The sequence below is a fragment of the Mus caroli genome, unplaced genomic scaffold (assembly GCF_978045245.1).
Source record: "Mus caroli unplaced genomic scaffold, Mus_caroli_1 scaffold_3, whole genome shotgun sequence".
NCBI classification, from domain to species: Eukaryota; Metazoa; Chordata; class Mammalia; order Rodentia; family Muridae; genus Mus; species Mus caroli.
Genome location: NW_028227258.1, coordinates 33,027,501 through 33,052,410, shown reverse-complemented (window position 1 = coordinate 33,052,410; position 24,910 = coordinate 33,027,501). Strand labels below are relative to the sequence as shown.

Here is a 24,910-nt window from a genome sequence, read left to right as displayed (position 1 = left end):
TCCTAAAATTATCAGCAAGCTTGAAGGTCAGGATGATTCAAATCATGTCCCTAAATACACTGTGAACACCCAGCTGTGAAAGATACAGGAAGCCAATCTGGACTAATTGTAGTCGTGAAAATAAAGACAACTTTGGGGACTCTGGGGTGTGTTTAGAAAACAAGAAGGAAGCATAGGGTTGTACACTATTTGACAGTGAAGCTCAACTGATTTCCTCATCTTCTAGATTCAAAAGATCTTTGGATAAGTGAAGGCAATCCACACAGGACACTCTCTAGTACACAGTGGCTTCATGTTTGCACAACATTTGAGCTGCTCCCTTCAACTAAATTCAGAATTTGGTTGTTTTTTTAGAAAACGAGGACAGAAGAACAGACATGATTTCTTCTTATAACAACAGAGTATGACCAGCATTGTAGGTCTACAGTGGTGCACAGTCTATAAATCAGATGTTACAGGAATCACAGGAGTGACAGAGAAAGACTCTGAGCCTTGGATATGGAGGAAGCATTCAGAGCTGGAGGAATCCTGGAGCTCACTGACTTGTCTGAATTTTATATCATAAAGTAGAGAAAGGGTTTTGTAATTCAAGTACAAGGTGAGCCATTTCCTATTTAAAGTTGGAGACATCATAATTCATATGACATCTAAACCAAAGTGCAGTTTTCAATATTGCCATTAGATTAAAATAAAGCACTCTGGGCTGGAGACTTGGCTTAGAAGCTAGGAGCACTTAATCAAGAGGATCCAAGTTCCATTCCCAGTACCCATATGATGGCACCCAGCCATCTGTAAGCTCTAGGTCCAGGGCACCCAATAACCTTTTCTGGAGTCTGAGGCCATCAGAAATACATAGGGTGCACAGACATATATACATACAGGCAAAATACCTATACACACAAAATGAAGATAAATTAATCTTTATCTTTTAAAAAATAAAGTGAAGAATGCATAAAATACAATAAATCAACTAGTGCAAGCAATGACATTACATTGTTATTTCTTTTACTTTGTGAGATTTCTCCCTTTACACTCTCTAAACAATCTCATATACTCCTTCTTGTTCTCTTTCAAATTCATAGCCTTTTTGTTAATTGCTGTTTTATATATATGTGTGTGTGTGTGTGTGTGTACATTTATAAATACGCATATGACTGAGTATATGAACATACATATGTCTTAAATATGTAGTGACAACCTGCTCAGGATAATGTATAATGTCACTTGCACACGTATGTTTTCAGGAGTGATGAATAGGTAACAGATAACCGATTGGCCTGCTGTTTCCTGGAGAAGGCTGTTCTCCCCTCAGCCGCCTGTAAATAACCTGAGGAACTTCAGAAACCAGGAAAGTACACAGGAGTCATTGCAGGAGTAGGAGAGCAACAGAGAGTCCAATAGCAGCGTGCAAGTGATCAGACTGAGGAAATGGGTAAAACGGGAAATCTAATTAGGGAGAGGAGGAATAAATACAAACAAAAGAAAGGGAGAAGAATAAAACAATAACAAGGAAGTCTTAAAATCTCATAAGGATTCATACTATTAACTATCTACCTACAATACCTATAATACACATAAGTTCATCTATAAATATGCAAAAATAGCTTAAATGTAATATTCTCACCTTGCCTAACAATGCTCCCTCCAAGAATCAAGAAAGACCACCTAACAAAAGCACAACACCAACCATGCGAAGCTTTCTTTCGTGTTGTTGGTCAGAGCCGTCTAAGAGACTCCTAAAACATTACAGGCTATTGTTATTGCCCCTGGTGTTCCCACAGATGTTTCTCGTCCCTATTGCTGAAGGCACCATGCATGTCAAACACAGGGCCCCAGATCCCTGGGCTGGAACTGACCCAGAAGCCTCCTCCATGAAGAATAGCTTTCATGGTGCCAGAAGGTGCCATGCAAGCTTCCAAAGGAAGCAATAATCAACTCTAGCAGCTACGATGCCTATGAAGCACAGCAACAAGCAGTATGGCTTTCATAAGATCCAATAGCTTTCTCAACAGACTCAAGACCCACCAAACAAGACAGAAATCACACCTGGTACTTGAATCCTAGCCAGCTACCCAGAGTTAGCAAAACAATAAATCTTAGAGAAGAAATTTACTAAACCAGCCTAATCCCTAACTACATCCTAAATATACATTCTTATACCCACGGATAAGTATAGCCCTTACGCCTCATCAAGTAAAAGTCTCTTTGCAGCAGTTGGAGACCATTAGAGAAAGCCACAACCAATCAAAATGTAGAGTTCTAGAGCCCAACCCCAAAGGATCCATCTACAACACAGTTCCTGCACCTAAGGCTCGGGGATCATTGTGAAAGGAGATGAAAAGATTCTAAGAGCCAGAAGATCAGGAGGTTGGCTGTCAGATTGTGTCTCCTATGAATGTCAGAAGCCATACTCATAAAAGTTCACCAACATGGCTGCTACCCAGACAAGAGATAAACAAGGATACACCAACGGACATGCTAATGTGGAAGGGAGGAAACTCACAAGAGCTTGCTTGCATCATTTTTTGTACATATAACGCTAACTTTGATTTAAGTTGTAAATTACATGTTGAGCTTGGGTAGAGATAGTTTAGTGGAGAAAGGTGGTGGCTGCCAAGCCTAAGTGCCCGAGGTCTCTCCTTGGAATCTGCACACATTATTGAGAGAGGACCAACTCCTTCAGATTACATCCTTCTCTGGTGTCCCGTGAGTACATGACCTGGTCTCACAGCCTCCCTCCCCTGACACAGACATACACACAGAGAAAGTTTCTTTAAAGAAATGTTACGTTTATCTTGCAGTAAATCCTCCTCATGATATCACATTTATCTTTATAATCACATGGAAAAATTCCTTTACAATGTGTATAGAATAAATAGCTACGAAGATATAAACTAAAATCATATTTTACAGATGTTGGGACCTGAGAAATGATTACATGAGTAATGAAAATGTTTGAACATGAGAAATTAAAAAAATGGAGTCATTACATATTTGAATATTGAACCTAAGTGGTCATTTACTCCCTGGCACATTTTTTTGTATTTCTTTACCAACAGTATAGATTATAAGAGCCAGATTGGGGGGTGGAGGGTTGTTTGGTTTGTTGATTGTTTGTTTGTTTGTTTGTTTGCTTGGTTAGTTGCAATGTGTTCAGCTCTTCATTGTAACAAGAGCTTTAAAATATCTGTTTTTGCGCAATATCTTAAGTGATCCAGTAACTTACACAAGAAAATATGTTACACAGCAATGAGAAACGTAAGTCAGCAACAACCACTGTAGGGTTCTTTCATTTCCCCCGCCAGAGCAAAGGCCCACTGGACTAAAGTCCTTATATTGAATTAAGCCACTGTACTCATTTGGTCAGTTATCACTGCATTATTTTGAAGTTAACTAAATGGGCATCAAAATTTTAATTTCAAATATTAAAATAGAAGCTAGGGCTCCTTTGCTTCTCTCATACAACATACACACACAAACATACACACATACTCGTAGTTGTTTTTTTTTTTTTTTTTTTTTGGTTTTTCGAGACAGGGTTTCTCTGTATAGCTCTGGCTGTCCTGAAACTCACTTTGTAGACCAGGCTGGCCTCGAACTCAGAAATCCACCTGCCTCTGCCTCCCAAGTGCTGGGATTAAAGGCGTGCGCCACCACCGCCCGGCTCATAGTTGTTTTTAATGAGTAGTTACTAAATATGTGTCCTATTTCAGCTGCCTTTAAGAAAATAAAATACTAGCCAAGTACTGGTGCAAGTCTCTAAAGGCAACCGCAGTATAAAACAACTGCAAGATTCATGAGAGCAGCTCACAGGAAGCCTCATCTTGTCATGTTATCAAGTGCAGACAGTAGCCTTGACTTTCCTAGCAAATATAGAAGATAACAGTGTAGCTCCGCCTCCAGACATATCTAGAAAATCTGAATACTCAAATAAAATTACTGCTTCCTTCAATGCTGTCAATCATGTTGTCACCTAATGATAACTAATCAACTTGAGAGAGTACTTGCAGATCAAAAATCACAATATGTGGTCTAACACAGGCAGAGACACAAATATACTGACAGATTTCATGGGGATTCAAAAATCTCTTTGAATTTTCCAAAATAAAAATCTCATTTTATTTTTATGATATTTGCGGTACATTTATTTTCTGAGAGTCACATAAAAGCTGGCAGCACTCTAGAGCTATTCTTATCCCATGTCTGATATTGAACAGCTTGAAAGGCGAGGATTGGGGTGCATGGGTAAAAGGGCCTGCCTAATATGTGTGGGCCCCTAGGTTCATCACTATATTGAGCAAAAGAGACAGGCAAACAAAAAAATCAGTGTTGAATATTACTAAGGTCCCATTTTAAGTCATTTTTCACGTGTTACAATACCTGTGAATATGAATAATATAAAAAGATTCAGTAATGTTTGAGAAACACCATAGTTTAAGGTGACAAAAGCCTTACTATGAAATTCTTCTTAAGTAAGTGGGGCTGTGTTGACTTACCCACTAGAGCAGGTGGCACTCAGAAGCTCTGAGATCAAGAAGGTGCATTGGATACAATGTATAACAGCCTTTAACCTGTTCTAGTTTACTGCTTGCCACAGACAGACCCTTCATATGATGAATATGATGGATATGATGGATATGATGCACAAGAAGAGAAGAATCCTAGCTGACAGTGAAGGTGAGTTCCCTTCTAAGACAAGGGTGCTCAGATTAGCATGTGAAATAACAAGGTTGATCCATGGTACTTATGATAACTGTAGAATGTGCACTAGGTTTCCTGACACAGGCTGTCTCATTCCAAGAAGGAGGTACTTAAAACAACCTGTTCCTTTAGAAAGTGCTTTATTTACTTAAAAAATCTGGATATATAAAATAGTTGATCCCAATATAAAAGTTACAGACCCCAGCGTCTAAGGAGTTGTGTTCACCTCTAAAGTTCACCCATGACAGGACATAGTTATACCTAACTCATTTCCTAACTTTTCATTCAAAGTCAGATTTATTTTTTAAAGTCTTACAGGAAATCTATTTTCATTGCCTTGCTTCTAGGTTCAAAAAGAACTCCCAACAGACACTCAAAGCAGGACATACAGAAAAAGAACGGATAGTGGTAAATTCAGACCATAGCAGTCAATCCTGAAGGACCAGATCATGGCCCGAAGAACACTGGTAGTCAATTCTAGCTCTATCAAACACGCTTCTGGACTTCCTGCCAGGAGAACATAGAGTGTTGTTACTCTTTGTGCTGGAGAACAGTTTAACTTTAAGGTCCTTAGACTCCTATACATATTCTTGCATCTCATACATCTAATTATATCAAACTGAATTCAAGGTAAAATGGGCTTCCAAGAAAAGCATTCCTCATTCCTGAGAGAGAGACAGGATGGAAGGGATAGCATAGGGAGAAGAGTTGACTCCCTGCCTGGTAGAATCTGGCTGTTGCTGCTTGCCTCAGCCCACTCTTTTTGTGAAGAGTGTTCTTGAATTCTTTTGAGGAGCAAAAAAAAAAAAAAAAGAATGCTCTTGAGGTGAAGACCAGAAGAAACTAGTGACTATCCATAACATTAATTCCAAAATATACCTGCTCCCAAAACACACACGCACACGCACGCACGCACACACACACACACACACACACACACACACACACACCATGACTCATCTATTTAGGTATATTTCTGGAACATGACTGTGTAAAACAGTAGTTGTCAAAGCTAATGGGATGATCATTATTATTATGCTTTCAAATAATGATGCCCACACAGGACCAGTTGTTCAGAGGAATCACCATTTTCGTTCAGCGGGGTTTTATCATGGGCTACGTGAATGCTGTGAGTATCGTGTCTCCTAAGGGATGAATCTGCTTTGATGTAAGTACTTTTACAAAGTCTATAACTAGAATTTGATCTATCGATGAATAGGGTTTCCTGTCCCAGTGGCATAAAGTGTGCACATACACACTCTGGGAACAATGTGTTCATTGTCTGAGACTGGGGCAGAATCCTGTAGCAGGGCCACAGAGTCTACTACAGAATCAGAGGGGCAGAAAACAAATGAATGAGTGATTTTCAGAGATGTACAGTGTTAGAGTCATTTTCTCTATCAACTGAAAGGTTATGAAAGTCAGTAAACAGTTTTATCAAAAATTGTTTCCTTGTCACATGAAGGATGGTAATGGGGGTTAAGAATTGAAATATATCTTAGGAAAAAGAGTCTAGAATACTCACTCTCAGGAGAGTAATATGGGCTAATGAGAGAGAGAGAGAAAGAGAAAGAGAGAACAGGGACTTTCCTCCATAAAGGACCCTTGATTTACATTTAAAACCTCACTCACTCATGCAGAGGACACAGGGAGTGTCTTGACTCCCATTGTCGACGTAAGCAGATTGGCTCCATACATGTGAGGCTTAAAAACTCCATGTAATCAGACCCTAAAGCAAATGCATATGACATGGAAATAGGAGGGGGCCTTAGAGGGGAGAAAGGAAGCAGCAGACACAAGGGAGGGCAACCAGGAGCACAGGCGAGGATAACAGGGTGACTGTGAGTAAAGTCCAAGGTGTGTGTGTGGGTGCCATTGTGAACCCCATTACTCTGTATGGCAATTTTTGAGATCATGATAATATTTAACAGAAATATAGGTTTTGATAAAGTGAGAGACAATTTTACAACTAGTTATTAGAGCTAACAAAATAAAAAGTGAACATTTTTGGATCTGTTGGTTTAATTACCAAGAGTTAATAAAGAGACTGAAGAGATGCTCTGGTGGGAAAAGAATTCACTATGCAAGAAAATAAGGACTTGTATTCAAACTTCCAGGAACTATGTAAAAAAGCTGGGTGTTGCTGTGCCTATGACCCCAATACTGTAGGGACTGGGGACAGGAGGATTATTAAGACTTGCTCACTGCCAGTAAGGTTCAGTAAGAGACTCTCTCCAGAAAACATGGTGGAGAATGATCCAGAAGGAAGCTCTATTCTCTCCTCTAAACACACTCACATGCATGGCACACATGTACATACACACACACACACACACAAGGACACACATATGGACATACATACACACGGAGAGACACAGACAGACAGACAGACAGACAGACAGACAGATACACACACATAGACAACTTAGCCACACAGACACATACACACACACACACAACCAGAGAGAAAGACTGAGGCACAGATAGATACACACACACACACACACACCACTAAACCAGACAGACAGACAGACAGACAGACAACAGAACTAAACTAAAAAGACAAAAGTTAATACAACAAGAGGCTTTGGGCTTCAGTTGTGCAATGGTGTTGAGCCCCTGGTACACACTGACCACATTCAAATTTTTCTCTGCCTATTTGTGTCAAGTACTTTTCTGAACATTTAGCTTTCTGCTCCACCTGCCAAAGCTGTTATGGCCCAGGAAGTTCCACACTCCTAATTACTAAAGATAAACGTTAGTAATGGAGTAAGGATTTACCTCTCTCCATCCTAATCCAGAAAAAAACAATCTTTCAACTCTAAGAGACAATCAGGAAAACAACAACAACAAAATGACAGATGGCATTGTCTGTAACCTCAACCCCCTGACTCTCGCTTTACCGTTGTGGAGGGAAATAACATGATATGCCTGATAATTAGAACCCCAGGTGACATTCATTCTGCATTCAGTGCCAGCAAGGACTTTGCATCTATCTCACATTTGTAGCGACTCTACAAACCAAGTGTTACTACCGCTAGATTAGAGGTGAGATACAGGGCCACAGGCTCAACCTCATATAACACAAGCAGAAGAAAGCAGCGGTTCTTGGCTGCTGGACCACAGGCAGGTGCACAGTCTCCATTCCCAGTATTGCACTCCTGGGTTGTGACACTTACTTTGCCCCTGTGCTTTTGTCCCCCTTGGTGATGCTGTTATTTTGCTCTTCTCTGAAAAGATGCCCCCCGCCCCGTTTTGTTATTGTGGTGGTGGTGGTGGTACACGTTTCTTTCCCTTTTTGCCTGTGCTAGAGATAGAACCATAATGGCTCAAACCTGTAGCCTAGTGTCCGCCACCCCCGCTGAGCAACACAGGATGGCTGATTGCTTACCTAGGCACCCTACTTTACCTAAACCAAGGCTTTATGTTTTAAAAGATTTCAATTTTTCATTATTTTTGTAAGAGTATTTTCTCATCATTCTGTATTATCTGGGAAAAAAAATAATCTTGTTTTTTAAATGGACAGGAGCCTACTCTAAATCTTCAAAACACAGCTTTACTTGGGTGTACCTCTGTTTAAAAATCCAAATTCCTGCTGCCCAAACCAATAAAAGTTCTTCCTGCTATGAAAGAGAAAGGAATTCTGTTTGGGTCCAACCAGTTGGATTATTCTGTTGATACAATTAAAAGTTCTGGGAACATTGTGGCTCCTGCCCATCACCCAGTGGACTTGGCTCCACTGTCTCACACTATTGATACTCCTAGGTTTTGAGTTCAGTCTTTCGATCCAAGTCATACATAAGACAATTAGTCTCCAGGGAGCAGGGTCACGGTATTCCTAACAGTCTGGAGCTAGAATGAAGACACCCCACCGGTGAAGGGGGAATAAGTGGAATGTTCAGATTCAGCTGAGTTTGTTGGAAGCCATGAAGACATACCTTACCTACAAGGTGGCTCCTGTCTAAAAAAAAAAAAAAAAAAAGACTTAAAGAAACAAACGCTACTTCAGAACAGAGGTTAGCCGGAGTTATAAAAATACTAAACAGTGCCCAATGTAAAGCAGATGGGTAACATCACATGATGGCTCCTGTTAACCCTCTATTGTCTTCCTGCTTTTAGATAGATAGATGATAGATAGATAGACTGACAGACACACACACACACACACACACACACACACACACACATACATACATACATACATTTGCATATATATAATTTAGGATTTGTGCTGTGAATCTGGGATTCCGACATCCATTTTATGGTTGTTCTATTTCCCTGAATATGTCCCCACCCACTCATCTAACAACAAATGTTGGATGCATCAAACTATGTCCCGAGTTAGCTAGGAATGATGGGAATAAAAAAATGAGGGAAGGTTTGTGCCAGCATCCATGGCCTTAAGTCCATGCCTTTTCAAACTTGCTAAGACTCATCAGCAAGATGGTTAACTTGCCTGCATAAACACCTCTTTTAAAAAATATATGAGTCAACTGATAATGGTGGGTATCTAAATTCAATGATGCCATCAAATTCGTCAAATGAGTTAGGCGTTTAGAAGAAAACATCTTAAAATTTGATAATTTGTCCCAATCATAAATTTTCTCACAATATAACAAAAAAAATCCCATTTGAAGCTTTGTGTAGGGATTCCCTGCCATGTGAATCATCAGGCTAACAGTGTGCTGCACGATTAATGATATTTTAATCTCATAGTGATGACGTCAGCCTTCTTTCAAGATCTGTTGAAAGCTGACACAATTAGGACCACAAGAAGAATAAGCTTCAGTGAGTGTAGAATCACAGGAATGTTAAGATGGCTTTAGCTAATTATCCTTGCATTGTCCACAACCCATATAAACCACCAAGTAATACCTAATACCATAGCTTCTAACAGACATTTACTTGGCAACATTTGCCGTATGTCACCTTCTTTAACATCACTGGGTTCAATGAGTCATTTTTAGGAATACAGCCCTGTTCTTTTTATAGACAGAAATCTCAGCATTGCAGGTTAGTGTCCTGTTATCCTAAAGAAAACCCAGGTGCCCATTTGAACATCATTTGCTTTCAGCTCCATGCTTTATAAGTTCATAATTCACTGACACATGTTTTGCGGTATGTGACATGCCAGGCATCTCTCGTGTCCTCTGAAGCAAGCACGGTTCCCAGACTGGTAGCACCCGCCTTTGAGAGCTAACCACTCCAGAGCATCCAGAAACTGAAGTGAGACCCAGTTTTAGCAAGCTCTTCGGGGGATTACACTGCAGGTGTATGTTTGAGAATGCCTATCAGAGAGTAAAAGAATGTTATTTTGCTATATACAGAAATGTCTGTGTTGTAGAGCTTGAGAAGGAGCCCAGAGCTGCCTGCCTGCTGGATACCTGTTCTACTACTAAATGGATACTTCTGGCTCACGCCCACAGGGCAGTTATTAGCAGTTATTTCATAGCATCCTGTGTTTTCAGGCTCAAGATGCAGCTGTATCTAATGGGAACATAACATTTTTTTTAAAGTGGTACCAATCTTCAAATAGTTCTATTAAAGCTTTATGCTATGGTATGTTTTCGATTCCTAGTTAGCCATTGATACAAATTTAGCTGAAAGTCTGAGGTGCAAACAAAAATAGAAGTGATTAATCAAAATGTCATAACATTACACAGACAAAAATGGATGATGTATATGTCATGGGTTTATTAATCTCTGTAATCAAAATGAAGCAATAACTAAGCTGATTGAAGCACTTATCTTTAGCATTTTCTGGACTGGTATGTGTGTCATGCATGGAATTATATCTCTGGAGACAGAATGAGGAATGAACAGGACAGGAAGTAGATATTGCTACATGAAGACAAGCCAGGGGATGCTCCAAAGAACGAGCTTCCAATACCTCATGTAGCAATAATGTGTGATTAGCACTATAAAGAGAAATAGAACCAAATAGATCAAATGGAAAGATACTTGGTTTTTAATTGTTTGGTTTTGTTTGTATTTTAATATGGTATCAACCATAGGGCTTGCCACATTTGAAAGGAATGGATTTTTATTATAAAGGTAAGTTGTTTGATTCCTACCCACAGGGGAAAGAAGGGAAGTATCATGCACACATAGTTTCTACACCCCCCCCCCAAAAAAGGGGGGGCAGTCAGGTTTACCGTGTGATTTATCTTAATTATTATTTCTTTTTTCTTAACTTTAATACGATCATGAATGTGCTTTTATGCTTATGTGTATCATAAAGCTATAGGGTTTCATTCTGCCAGTTTTCTTCAGTATTTTAGTGAAGTTGTGTATGAGTTAACGGAGTATGGAAAGTCCTGCATCATAGCATGCTTGCCCAGTGGAATGCTGGATTTTGGATAATGTTTTCAGATTACAGGCAAAACAGTATCACGAGGCGGCCCAGCACTTCCACGAACTGCATTTCGCAGAGGTCACTGTCATCAGATCCTTTTGGTTTTGAAGTACGTAAAGACAATAATGGATTACCATTTGCCGAGTGTTTAGAAATAAGAAGTCTAACTCTATAATGTCATAGAGTATTTTGGCTAAAATTAGTAAAAGAATAATTTGCAAAACAAAACAAAAAAAACCCATCAGAAAAAAAAATTAAATCAATACCACAAAGCCATATTATATATTCACAGCAGAGAACATCCGAAGGTCACCAGTACCTGCGACTGGGCATTGATATTGGCTCCTTCCTTAACGAGAACTTTGACAACTTCCGCTTGTCCAGCCAGTGATGCAATGTGAAGGGCGGTATTTCCCTTCTGTTAAAACAGAACAGAAAATGTTAGAGGTTTCCAAACTGTGCAGAAATCAAAATATAAAAGCATTTTCACGTTTACTCATATTATTAAAATCTACACTTTGCCATGGTAAAGCACTCATTTTCCCAAGCCACCTTGCAAAAGATTTCTATTTTAAAATAAGAAGTTGGGAATCTTTTCTAACATCTCACTTTACTTTCTTTTTTTCTATTAGATCTTTTCTTTATTTACATTTCAAATGCTATCCCCAAAGCCCCCTATACCCTCCCCCCACCCTGATCCCCGACCCCCCTACTTCTGCTTCCTGGCCCTGGCATTCCCCTGTACTGGGGCATATGATCTTCACAAGACCAAGGGCCTCTCCTCCCATTGATGGCCGACTAGGCCATCCTCTGCTACATATGCAACTAGAGACACAGCTCTGAGGGGTACTAGTTAGTTTATATTGTTGATCCTCCTATAGGGTTGCAGACCCCTTTATCTCCTTGGGTACTTTCTCACTTTACTTTCTTTTGTAATACTGGTGCCTCTGTGTTGGGGCCATAGTAGGACTGGATTTTAACAAAGCCACAGTTTGTGGATATGTGTGTGTGTGTGTGTATGACAGTATCCTGTAAATATAAAGGGATTTTAATAAAATAAAACACCAAACCACCTGATTGTAAGAAAATGCCGATTTAAAAATGCTTATTGAGACAGTGCTCATTAACTGTGCAAAAATAAGTAGGGAGACTGGAAATATGGCTCAGCTAAGAGCACACAGACCCCATCACCTACATTAGGTGGCTTACAACCACACCAGTTCCAGGACACTGGATGTTCTGTTCTGCACCCCCTCAGACATGCATGCACACATGCACACGCATGTGCACACACACACACACACACACACACACACACAATCTATAAAATAAATCTTTCAAAAAAGCACCTGGGGACTCTCAGTGATTGGAGAAACTTTGCTCACAGTTCTGTTTCTACCTACAAGGACATGTGATTTCTACCAGCTCACTGCAGAGCCACAATCCACTCAGCATTTGTGGAACCCTTTCTTCTTCTTTTAAAAGATTTTTTTCTCTTGAAAATTCTACAACTGTAATCTAGAATTCAAAGTTAATCAAAACTGGTGGAGCACATCTGAAATCCCTGCAGTAAGGGACACTTGGAGTCCCAGACCACCTGGGATCCACAATTGAGATCCTTACTTCAGGAAAGAATCCCACCAGACGGATAATAGCATATCTTCCCCGCATGAGCAAGGCCCTGGGTTTGATCCCAAGCACTCTATTCCCAACCAAGAGGGCGGGAGGCAGGGGAAGAAAAGGTAGTGGAGGACAATTGAAAAGAGAAAAATATCAGTAGAATTTAGAAGAAAAATAAAAGCAAGAGCAAACATCATTTAAGCAACCAAAACATGGTGGGCTCAATGAATGTTTATGCTAATATGCACAATTCAAGGGAGGGAAATACTGTGAACGATATTACAATCAATAGTTTAATAATTCTAGTAATTGAAACCATAACCCAAAAGTTCTCTCCCAGTAGAGCACTAAGGATCTGGTATACTCATAGCAAACAGAATGAATCCAAAGAAAGACACATCCACTTAACCAAAGCAGAAGATTGCTTGTTTCCACTAAAAAAACCCCACCATTTCAAGTGAGTTGCTTTAACGCTGCTGTTTGAGTGTTTGTTCGTTTGTTCTTAAATCATTTGACTGTAAGCAAATGGGTGCGTGTGTCTGCAGAGGATCGTGTTGATCTAGGCTTATTTTTGTGAATCAAAGGAAGAATGATAGTAGATAAGGAATGAGATCTGGGCTTCCAGACTTCTCGAGTCTCACATCTAAGTCCTGAAGTGAGATGATTGCAATGCTTTAGAGTAATGGAGAAGGTTTCAGCTTTATTCTGGAGTAGTCAAGGATCCCTAGGAAACTTCTAAATAACTGAAAAAAAGCTTTAAAACTCCCCAACAACGAAACACATTACAATGATTAAAAAATGACAAAATAGAACAAAATGAATAAACAAACAACAACAACAACAAAAAATCCCTCTCTTCCTCATTGTTAAGAAACGTGAACATGAACAGTACCTTGGTGGCAGAATCCACAGAGGACCCTCTTCCCAGCAGCTCCTGCACGAGGCCCACGTGGCCTTCCTTGGCTGCCAGATGGAGAGCATTGAGTCCATTCTGAGAGAAGAAGAAGAAGTCAGGCTTAGGAGCAGAGAAATGACAAGACGGCAGTGAGCTAACTATGCTCAAACACAACCCACAGCAGACACGCTCGTTTCTTGTCTCTAGTTTTCTTGGCTTTCTTTTTTAATTTAATTTTATTTACTTACTTTTTTGGTGTTCACAGGAGACTATTTCTGTTCAGAAATTTGAATCTCCAGAGAGAGAGGCACAATGGTAACTGAATAGGGTTTAGAGAACTTATTTTATCAACCTTCAACCACTTTAATTAAGAAGTGTAGAAACGGGCTCTAAGTTTAGACCCCAGCACTTCCAGAGCCCATGTAAAAAGCTGGGTGCCAGAAGTGGAGATATGGTTCAGTGGCTAAGAATACTAGCTGCTCTTACAGGGGCTATGTTCAACATAGACAGAGCAGTTCACTACTGTCAGTTATGTCCTTTTCTGGCCTCCATGGATACCAATCATACATGTAGTGCACAGATATACATACAGACAAGAAACCCACATGCCTAAAGGTTTTTGTTCTTTTTTTTATTAAATATTTTCTTCATTTACATTTCAAATGCTATCCCCAAAGCCCCCTATGCCCTCCCCCACCCTGCTCCCCAACCCACCCACTCCCAATTTCCTGGCCCTGACATTCCTCTGTACTGGGGCATATGATCTTCAAAGTACCAAGGGCCTCTCCTCCCATTGATGGCCGACTAGGCCATCCTCTGCTACATATGCAACTAGAGACACAGCTCTGGGGGGTACTGGTTAGTTCATATCGTTGTTCCTCCTATAAGATTGCAGACCCCTTGAAAATTATAATTTAAACATTATATTTAAAAAGTTAGGTATTGCTGCAAACCTGGTGAGCATCTGGAACTTGGTGCTCACAGGGGACAGAACAGGAGGGTGCCTGGGCTAGCTGGTGAGTAACTGAGCTCCAATGATAGCCTGTCTCAGAGGAATAAGGCAGAAAGCGGTGCAGAAAAACACTGGGTGTGCTTCTTTGGCCTCTGCATATTCACAAGCATGCCCAGAACACATTATGTACATATGCACACATACACAAAGAACATACATACATACACACAAAGCATATAAGTGTTTTCTAATGAGAAAATAAAAACAGCGATTCTAAATTATTTACTGGGCTTGCTAAAGTCAAAACTCTATCTAGTATCAAATATACAGTTTTTCAAATAGATCTTATTCTTAAATATTTAAATGATAGAAAAATCTCTTTTACAAAGTGATTAAAAGCCAAAAGACCATGTTTAAGGTTACACAACTCTGCATCAATAGTATTATACTTCAAATAAATTTAGATCCCAAGAGCCTTTTCTTTAAATAAATAAATAAATAAATAAATAAATTTATCTTAGAACCTCTAATAATACTGTCAAATCAAGTTTCTACCTACATAAATCACTAAAATCTATGTACCACACCACTGAAAAAAATGTTATCTATATCTAAATGTGACTTATAAATTCAATGTGATATTTGTTAACGTACCAATGACACATACACTTTTACAAATCCTCTCCTAAAATTCAAGAAACCACAAAAGACCCCAAATAGCGAAAACTGACCTCAAAATACACAACAAAGTTGGAGCAACCCAACCAGTGTAGCACAGACATAGAAAGACAGGTGGCCTTACAGGACTCAATAGAGAGGCCAGGAATAAATCAGTGTACTACATACATACAGTCAATTGATTTTTGACAAGTGTATCCATAACCACCATTTGGGAAAAGATAGCATTTTTCAAAAATGCAACAATGATCCCTTTGTTTCAAAACTCTTCAAAGGAATGAAGCCAGTCCAGTTATAAAAACAACACAAAAATGCATTCAAGACTTAATATAAGACCTGAAACTATAAACTTATTAGGAAAAGTGTGGGGAAATGCCTCATGACATTGTACTATACAGAGGTTTTTAGGATTATTCTCAAGATCATAAGCAATAAAATAAAAAAAAATAAAATAGAAGAATGGGATCAGGTCACACCGAAAAGCTTCCACACAGCAAAGAAAACAACCAACAAAGTGAAAACAGACTAAATAATGAGAGGAAATGTTTGCAAGCCACAATTGTAAGGGGGGAGAGGTGAGGAGAGGGAGAGGGAGAGGAAGAAGGGGAGAGGGGGAGGGGGAGGGGGGAGGGAGGGGGAGGGGGAGGGGGGAGGGAGGGGGAGGGGGAGGGAGAGGGAGAGGGAGAGGGAGAGGGAGAGGGAGAGGGAGAGGGAGAGGGAGAGGGAGAGGGAGAGGGAGAGGGAGGAGAAGGAGAAGGAGAAGGAGAAGGAGAAGATGAAGAAGAAGAAGAAGAAGAAGAAGAAGAAGAAGAAGAAGAAGAAGAAGAAGAAGAAGAAGAAGAAGAAGAAGAAGAAGAAGAAAAGAAATATTTTTTAAACTGGCAGAAGAAAGGATTGTGAACATTCTCGTCAGAATAAATAATCATTGTTGAGGTGTTAGATTAGGTAATTAGCTTCATCAACCATTAACACAACTAAACACATGGTGAAACTTCATCCTGCATCCCATAAATACGTACAATTATAATGGGCCAATTAAAGGTAAAATAAATTACCTAAAAGGAAGAAAACATGTAAGGACTTTTACCATGAATAATGAGTCACGACAACTTGCTTAATGCAATTACTTGGAAATAAAAGGTTGACAGACATTATAATAAGTTTTTTTAATTGGGTATTTATTTCATTTACATTTCCAATGCTATCCCAAAAGTCCCACACACGCTCCCACACCCACTCCCCACCCACCCACTCCCACTCCTTGGCCCTGGCGTTCCCCTGTACTGAGGCATATAAAGTTTGCACAACCAATGGGCCTCTCTTTCCACTGATGGCCGACTAGGCCATCTTCTGATTCATATGCAGCTAGAGACACAAGCTCTGGGGGGCGGGGGTACTGGTTAGTTCATATTGTTGTTCCACCTATAGGATTGCAGATGTTAAAAAACAAACAAACAAAGAAACAAAACTTATCATTATAAGTGGAACAATAATGATAAGTTTTGTTTCTTTGTTTGTTTGTTTGTTTTTAACATCAGGGTTTCATCTAAATAGGGTTAAGGATTTGGGTTTGAAGATATTTTTTCCAGATGTTTTAGGTCTACCAATGAAACAAGGACTTGCTCTGCCAAAGTCATCTCCTCTCTTAAACATGAGGTCATGTAATTCAGTAAGCCTCTTACTTGAGGCCGATGGTTGGCTATTGACTGACAATTATCTGTGTGACTTTTTGTAATGACCCACTCTGCGAACTTCCTTCCAAGACCAGAGACATCAGACATCACTGCACTGTTTGCTCTACTGAAAGTCTGTCTCTTTTGATTTAAAAATAGGATCTTTAGGCTAGAGAGATGGCCATGTATGGATGAGAACTTGCATTCGTAGCCTTAGCATCCATATAAAAAGGCAATTGTACCTATAACCCCATAGCTAAGGGAGGCCACACAGGAGGCTCTCTGGAGCTAATAGGCCAGTTGGCCAAGTGAAATCAATGGGGTTCAGTGATAGACCCCATCTTAAAAAATAAGGTGACCATCAATTCAGTAAGACTCCTGATGTAGAACTGTGACCTCGACACATGTACACACATGCACATGTGTACACAAACACACACACACGAGATTTTTTTTTTTTTGGTGATCACTTTTATGCCACTAGAACTTTCTAAATACTTTAACTTTTTAAATGTTTTCTTTAAAAAAAAAAAACAAAACCCTGATGCCTGTCTTTATTACATGTTAAAACAAATTTAAACTTTTTAAAATGGCATTGCTAGTTAGGATAAGATGTGGGATGATTTCCCACTACAAGTTCTTAAAATTTTTAGCCATAGCAGGTAGATGCTAAGAAACCCTTACACTAATTATCTTGGCTTTGGAACTTTTAATAACAAAGGGAATTAGTCGGAAACAGATTATGTTTGATACATAGTGTCAGAAATAGGAACACAGCATGTGGACATGGCTCAGTGAGCTAAGGTGACTGCCACCAAACCTGACACCTGCGTTTAATCCCTAGGTTCCACATGGTAGAAGAAGAGACTCCTGAAAACTGCACTGACCTCCTCAGGTCTGCTGTGGCACACTTATGCTTATGCTTATATATACATATACATATATATTTGTGTGTGTATGTATATATATATGTATGTATATGTGTATATGTATATATGTGTATATATATGTGTGTGTGTATATATACATATATATATATACATATATATATATATCAACACAATAAATGGCAACTTACCCTAATTGACTTTAAGCTGTTTTATTTTATGAACATGAAAAAGCATTGAAGTTACTCTGAGAGTGCACAGTGACAAGCAATTCCTTGTCACTGTACAGGTCAGTTCACTTCCTGAGACTATGTTCACTGCTGTTAACTGTTTTGGAAAGTTCTGTGGCTACTTCTCCTGAAGAGCCCCCTCAGGGGCTCTTCCCACAGAAGAAACTTCCCACGAGAGCCTTAGTGACACTGGAACCTGGCAACAGAGGTCACATTTCACAGGACATTTCACCTTTGATATAGATGTTTCACACTGCTCAGGGCCAAAGAAGGAGACAATTATGAAGAACAGATAGCCTTCATGTTTGGGTGGAAACACAAGGCAGGTTCTAGAATCTTCCCAACAGGGACTCTTGCACGTGTTTGAGGGCTAATTGTTCTTCCCATATCAAAACATAAAACATTAGTTTCTGTATTCGTTAGAACATTCAACCTAAGCTTATTGAGTTTGGCTGAAAGTAAGAACTTTCTGGAACAATTTATTTAACTGAGAATTAAGCATTCATTTCCCAGATATCAGGATAGACATGTGGTGAGGTCATTAGAAAGCTTCGTGTCTGGAATACGTTATCACTATTCCCTGCAGAAAAGGCTTCACTGCCTTATGGAGAATCATTCAATACACATTTGGGTTTTACATAGGTGGATATGGGAAGACCATCCAAACAGCCTTCATGGCCTTGTGTGCATAATCCATTCTCTCTGTTATCTATGGCTGTGATCTGAAATGAGAACACATCAAGGCCCTCGACATCCTTTTATTGTCCTTTCATTTTGAAAAAGAAGCATTAGTTCAATGTTTGTCTTCTTCGCTAGTTACCAGGAAACATCGAATAGATTCAACATCTGAATTAAGAAACGCCATTGTCTATCTCTTGCTACTTACTTTGTTTTGTGAAGTTTCATTTTTAATGACAGCATAATCACAATACCTGTGGACATGTGTATATGCATGTGTCAAACATGCCAATGATTTATTGTGGACATTTCGTGGTCGTTTTTCATCTCAGCACAGCACTGTGCTAAGTGAGCACCCAACAGTCTTGTTATAGGCCCTGCTTCCTAGTGTTGATGAATAGATGGTAATTACACTTTATTGGCACATCAATTCCTTCTCACTAGATACTTATGTCTCAAAATGCTAACAAACAGTGGTCAAAATTTAAATTTAATATCAAGAATTAAAAACAAAATCTAAGAACGATTTAAACTTGGAAATTGTGGGCTAAACAGTGAGCTGATATTCTTCGTACACCAGAGTGTATTGAGGTGAAGGAAAACCATATAATAAACTGCAGAGAATCTGAAAGAAATAGATGTATACACAGTAAAAAAATTCCCAAACAATGATTGACAGTTTCAGCTAACACGGAGTTCATAAAAAGTTGCTAGAAGTCTTTCCATCGTTATGTTAAGAAGGACAGTGTTTTTATTTAAATGTAATCATTAAGTTTTTTGGTTTTTTTATCTTTCCTCATATTTATTCCCTTTTTAATGGTTATGGTTAATTTCTGAAATAGTAAGCTGTTGCTGGGGTTAAAGGAAAGTCTGTTCCTATTATTCTAAGTACCAGCATTGTGACTTAGGACCACTCACTGACCCTCTCAACCCTCTGACTGTAACGTCTGCTGTGACATTTGTAAACAATGACAACGGAAACATAAGAGATGCCCTTTTGAACAACAGGATGACAAGCATAAAAATGTAAGATTACCAATTACACGCTTCACATCCACTGTTTGGTAAGGGAAGGATGCAGAAATTAGGGTCCTTCAAACTACCTGTTGATCCAACACCCTGCTGGACCAACATCCATTCCTTCACCCTCAAAGCTGCATCATGGTCTTCATGGATACTGTAGTGCAGCTTAGCCAGGAAATCTAAAGGAAAGTAACAGCTGGGCAGATGGCACCTGAGGTCAAATATGAGCGCCATATCCCATTGCTTTATGAAAACAATATGGTAATATTTATTGCAGCGATACATTTTTATGAAAATATCTCTTGATCTCCAAAAGACTGAACTTTTGCTGAACTTTGCAGCCAAGTTAGTAACATATTTTGAGATCAGTTAAGACTCTATAGTTAACCTGCTATAGTCAGTCTGTTGACATTTAACTACCTTTTAAGGGAATAATGTAACTAGCATTACTATGCCTTGGAGTTCCCATAGAAGCAGTTTTTACAAGCATAGCTTTAATTTTAGATTATGTGTTCTTCCATGCCTCAGACCCAGTGTAATATATGTGTTTGTATATGTATGTATATGTATATATGAGTGTGTGTGTGTGTGTGTGTGTGTGTGTGTGTGTGTGTGTGGGAGGGGGGTATGGTGTGGTAATCACTTGCTGAAAGCAGCCAGCATGATGGAAGCAACCTCAAAACAACAATATGAACTAACCAGTATCCCCCCCGGAGCTCATGTCTCTAGCTGCATATGAATCAGAAGATGGCCTAGTCGGCCATCAGTGGAAAGAGAGGCCCATTGGTCATGCAAACTTTATATGCCTCAGTACAGGAGAATGACAGGGCCAAGAAGTGGGAGTGGGTGGGTGGGGGAGTGTGTGGGAGAGCGTGTGGGGCACTTTTGGGATAGCATTGGGAATGTAAATGAAATAAATACCCAATAAAAAACAAAAACAAAAACAAAACAAAACAAAACAAATATCCACCCTAAGTGCTACACACAGCACATGGATCTAGCTTAGGAACTTCTGTCCTTAGAAATGAGTGCCATTCAGGATGAGCCTGGGACAAAGAATCACTGCTTCCCTTGTAAATCCCTGTTAAAGACTTCTGAAAAGAGCCCTGCCTCCCTTTCTCACAACATGTTTTCTGTGCTGTTCAATAAATACAGAACAAAGCCTTTTACCAGGGACAGGCATGGCAGATTTCAGACATACAAATCAGGAAACTGAGACAGACTGATCAGAGAAACACAACAGAAGTGCCAGTAACTAAAACTGCAGAGATAGAAGACAAGGGGAGGCAGCAGAAAACCTTAACGTGGGCTTTCTCTTGTTTAAACTGATTCTGAGTTGCTTTATTTTCATCCCTTAATGTGTTGTTCACAAGTTTCGGTGCCCTCTGATGTTATTTCATAATAATCTGAAGCCTGGAATACAAAAATGACTTATATTATAAACACTTATGTTCAAGAAGTCCTTGTTTTATATACTTTATTTTAATTTTTTTTTAATTTTATGTGTATGTTTGTATGTCTGACTAAGTGTGTGCACCACGTGCAGCCCCAGAGACCAGAAGAGGGAAGAGATCGGAGTTCAGATTCTCTAGAGCTGTGAGCTGCCTCACATGGATACTGGGGACTGAACACTTGTCCCCCCATAAGAACATCAAGTGTTCTTAACCACTGAACCACTTCTTCAGCTCCTGTATACTATATTATACAGAATACTTATCTAAAAATGGTTGAGTATTCTAAATGTACAAAAAAATGGTTCTAAACACAGAGGTGTTAAGAGATTTTTCTCTTCATGCTGTAGCATTAAAAACCTCAAGAAGGGCAAGAATAGTCTATCCTTAATTCCAAATGGCCTGGTCCACCAGACAAGAGTCTACATCTAATGATGCTGGAAACAAAACCATAGTAATCTTAATATTAGTGAGAAGAACTCAAAGTTTTGGTGAGATATGGAGACAGAAACAGAGACAGACAGAGAGACAGAGAGAGAGAGAGAGAGAGAGAGAGAGAGAGAGAGAGAGAGAGAGAGACAAAGACAGAGACTGCTATGTACTCTGATCACTTGTGTAGCTAGATTCAGTGGCAATATTGTTATAGTTGAGACTCCTATTGAATTTGTACTTATAAAGGGAGACAAGTAACATAACTTGAATATAACACCTTAAGGTGTAGATTCACTTCAGCAGTTACATATTTCCCTGTCAGTTTTACTGCATCCAATACAGATTGGTTTCTAGCAATAGTTTGAGCATATTCCAATGATTTTAAGCAGACACAACTAAGGAGTGTTCTGGGCATAAATCTCTGACAACAGTTTCACGTATGTCAACGCTGATACAATAAAACAGACTAAGTTTATTAAACAGTCAACAAATATTCACTGAGGTTCCTGTATTAAGTCATCAGGTTCTGTGGTCCTTTGATCACCAAGAGAACTGCCACGCTTTGTACTACACATTTAGGATGATGCTATTTCTATATGCCATTTAAGATACCTAAATATACCTATGCCAAGTAGTTAAACAATAAGAACATTCTGCTTCTATGAAAAAGCCGTGTGCCCACTGCTCCTTTAAGGTGCCTCTGTTTCTCTAACAAGCAATAACACAACAGTATAAGTTATATCTATATTCTATCTTCATGGATCCATCATTTCAGTCTGTTGCTTTTGTGTATATGTCAGAATGTAACTAACACTCAGTGGCTCTGTAAAGCATTTTATTACTCCCCATTCTTCTTGAAGTTTCATAAGAGCATAGAAAAGAGGTCAGTGGGAAAATAGGTCACAAAGTTAGGGAGAGAAATAGCAAATGATGCACCATGATCACCCAATAGCAAGCAAACCGCTACCTACTGGTTAACAGTTGTTTGAAGAGAGTTCTAAGCAAGAAGGTACTACAGCATGGTTTCTAACCCTGGGTAGCCTATAAGTGTGATGTGTAAGTAATAAAAATAAAAATCAATTAGCAACTACACAGACATGTCAATAATTTCAAGTTCATATGTCTGAATACTATGCTTTGTAAATCCTACAGGGCTTCTACCTTGGCTTTTACACACGGAAAACATCCAACTAACATATGTAAGCTCTTTAACTGTAGTAAAATGTAAATGTTCAAACAGAAGCAGGTAAAATATGTGTTTAAGGGAAAGTTCAGAGGAAATGGTCACTTTAAAGGACAGTAATCTGGCCTTCATCCCTCCAACTATTGGAAAGATGCCTTGCCCTTGCTGACTAAGCTCTCTCAGAGCTACAGTGCTAGTTTCCATAGTGATAAGTTAAATTGGGCATGTTTTATTCAAGAGTATGTTTACTAACAAAAATATTGGTTTATACACAGTAATTTATTTTTTAGGTGTTCTGAATTCCAGTGGAACTGTGGGAGAACTGTATGAGAAAACCCTGGTTCCATGAGTAGCCACTGACTCAATAATTCAAAGACATGATATTTGACATTAAAAATCTGAACTCTCTTACACCTGTGCCTAACATTTTTTATGGATAGATTCTTTAATGACTAACTTAATATTCATTAAAGTAAAATATTCACATAAAATCTCAAAGAAAAAATATTTTATCTACATATAATTGGCATGTTTTACTGAAATTTAAATGTTCAACTTAAAGGGAACACACTACTTAAATAATAGCTAAAGCTTACTATAGGTTTTTCTTATTCAAGCCCTATATTAAGCACACAATTGTATTAATTCCCCTAATCTTGAAATTAAACATATAAAAGATGAACTAACCAGTGACTAGGGGTGAGAAACCAAACTCAGGCTGCCATTCTCCACTATAATCCTATTTTATTCTTTAGAACTCAACTTCTTATGGTCCCTATTTGCAATTCTAATTAGTGAGAAATAGCTCAGACTCTGAAAATTATTTCTTAAGCTTTTTAGAATTACAAGGCTCAAATGAGCCAATATGATAAAAAGAATATTAAAGTGATTTTGACAATTCTGCGGTATTAAATGAATATTGAACTTAGCTAGCTTTAATCTAAACGTGAAAATGAAGAGCGGAGGTGTTGTGGCTGATCTCTTGGTTTCTTACAATAATAAAGTATTATGGTTCAAAGGTCAGATGCCAATTAATGACACAATGCTTCCCTACATTTTTAAGAATTTTATAAACACCATTATTTAAAAAACATGCAAATAAGTAAAAGGATCACACACCACATCTAACTGGAATCAGACAATACAACACAATGCATTTCTACACAATTAGCGTCAGCCTTCAGAACCGAAGCTGGGAGCTTCACTTCAAGGTCCTGTTTCACTCGTGAATATATTTTATCCACTTGTTCTCCACCAAAAATGAAAAATCAGTGGCAGAACTGATACAGTTAAGCTCTTTGTAATCCTTCATAACTCGTGCACACTACCTGCAGTTGGTCCTTTCTCATCCCTTAACATTCAGCCTCTCTTGTGCTTCTTTTCTACATGTTACACGGTACCTCTCTATAGACAATCCACTAGAAAGGTCTTAGATGTGTGTCACTAACTGTTTTAAAACATCAAGCAGAGTGGTTTTTAAAATTTATTTATTTCACTTATACAAGTACAGTCACTGTCTTCAGACACAACAGAAGAGGGCATCTGATCCCATTACAGATGGTTGTGAGCCACCATGTGGTTGTTGAGAATAGAACTCAGGACCTCCGGAAGAGCAGTCAGTGCTCTTAACCACTGAGTCATCTCTCCAGCCTCGAAAAGTGTTTTTTAAAAGGGAGTTGAAAACCTGGGTTGTCTCTCTTGAATAGGATTTTTTGAAGCTGACAATAAAAGACAGTGCATGTGTCAACCCAGATACTTTCTATGAATAAAAAAATTTACCATACTCAGCAGAGCAATAAGATGTCTGGAAATTAGTATATGTGTTAAAAATATTTTTAGCAAAATTCTGAGGTAAATGTATTAGCATTTGTCTGAATCTATACATCAGTAACTCTAAAATCAGTGCTGCCATTGTTGGCAGCTAGGACCTCTTTTGTTAATAAAATGCTATGTAACTTCAACCACTAGAAAGTCATGATTTGTTCTCTCAAGTGAATGTGACTATGATGTGATGGGTTGTTGTGTAATTCACTAGAGGCCTGACACTCTCCCTTTAAAGTAGAACTGTATGTTGTGAACAACATATGATGTATATAGAAGAGTATTGAACATGTAGCAGGCATGCAGTAAAGGTCAATAGCATTTGATACCA

At 38.9% G+C, this 24,910-nt stretch overlaps 1 protein-coding gene across 6 annotated transcripts in view; it reads right to left on the bottom strand.

Moving 5' to 3' along the window:
- The window catches only part of Ank2 (ankyrin 2), a 605,825-nt gene that overhangs the window by 145,852 nt on the left and 435,063 nt on the right, over positions 1-24,910 (bottom strand). For all 6 annotated transcript variants that reach the window (XM_029474795.2, XM_085835544.1, XM_085835545.1 and 3 more), the window contains 2 exons: positions 13,569-13,667; positions 11,376-11,474 (listed from right to left, as the gene is read on the bottom strand). In XM_029474795.2, the coding sequence (XP_029330655.1) occupies positions 11,376-11,474; positions 13,569-13,667 (198 nt within the window). The remainder of the gene's footprint in view (positions 1-11,375; positions 11,475-13,568; positions 13,668-24,910) is intronic.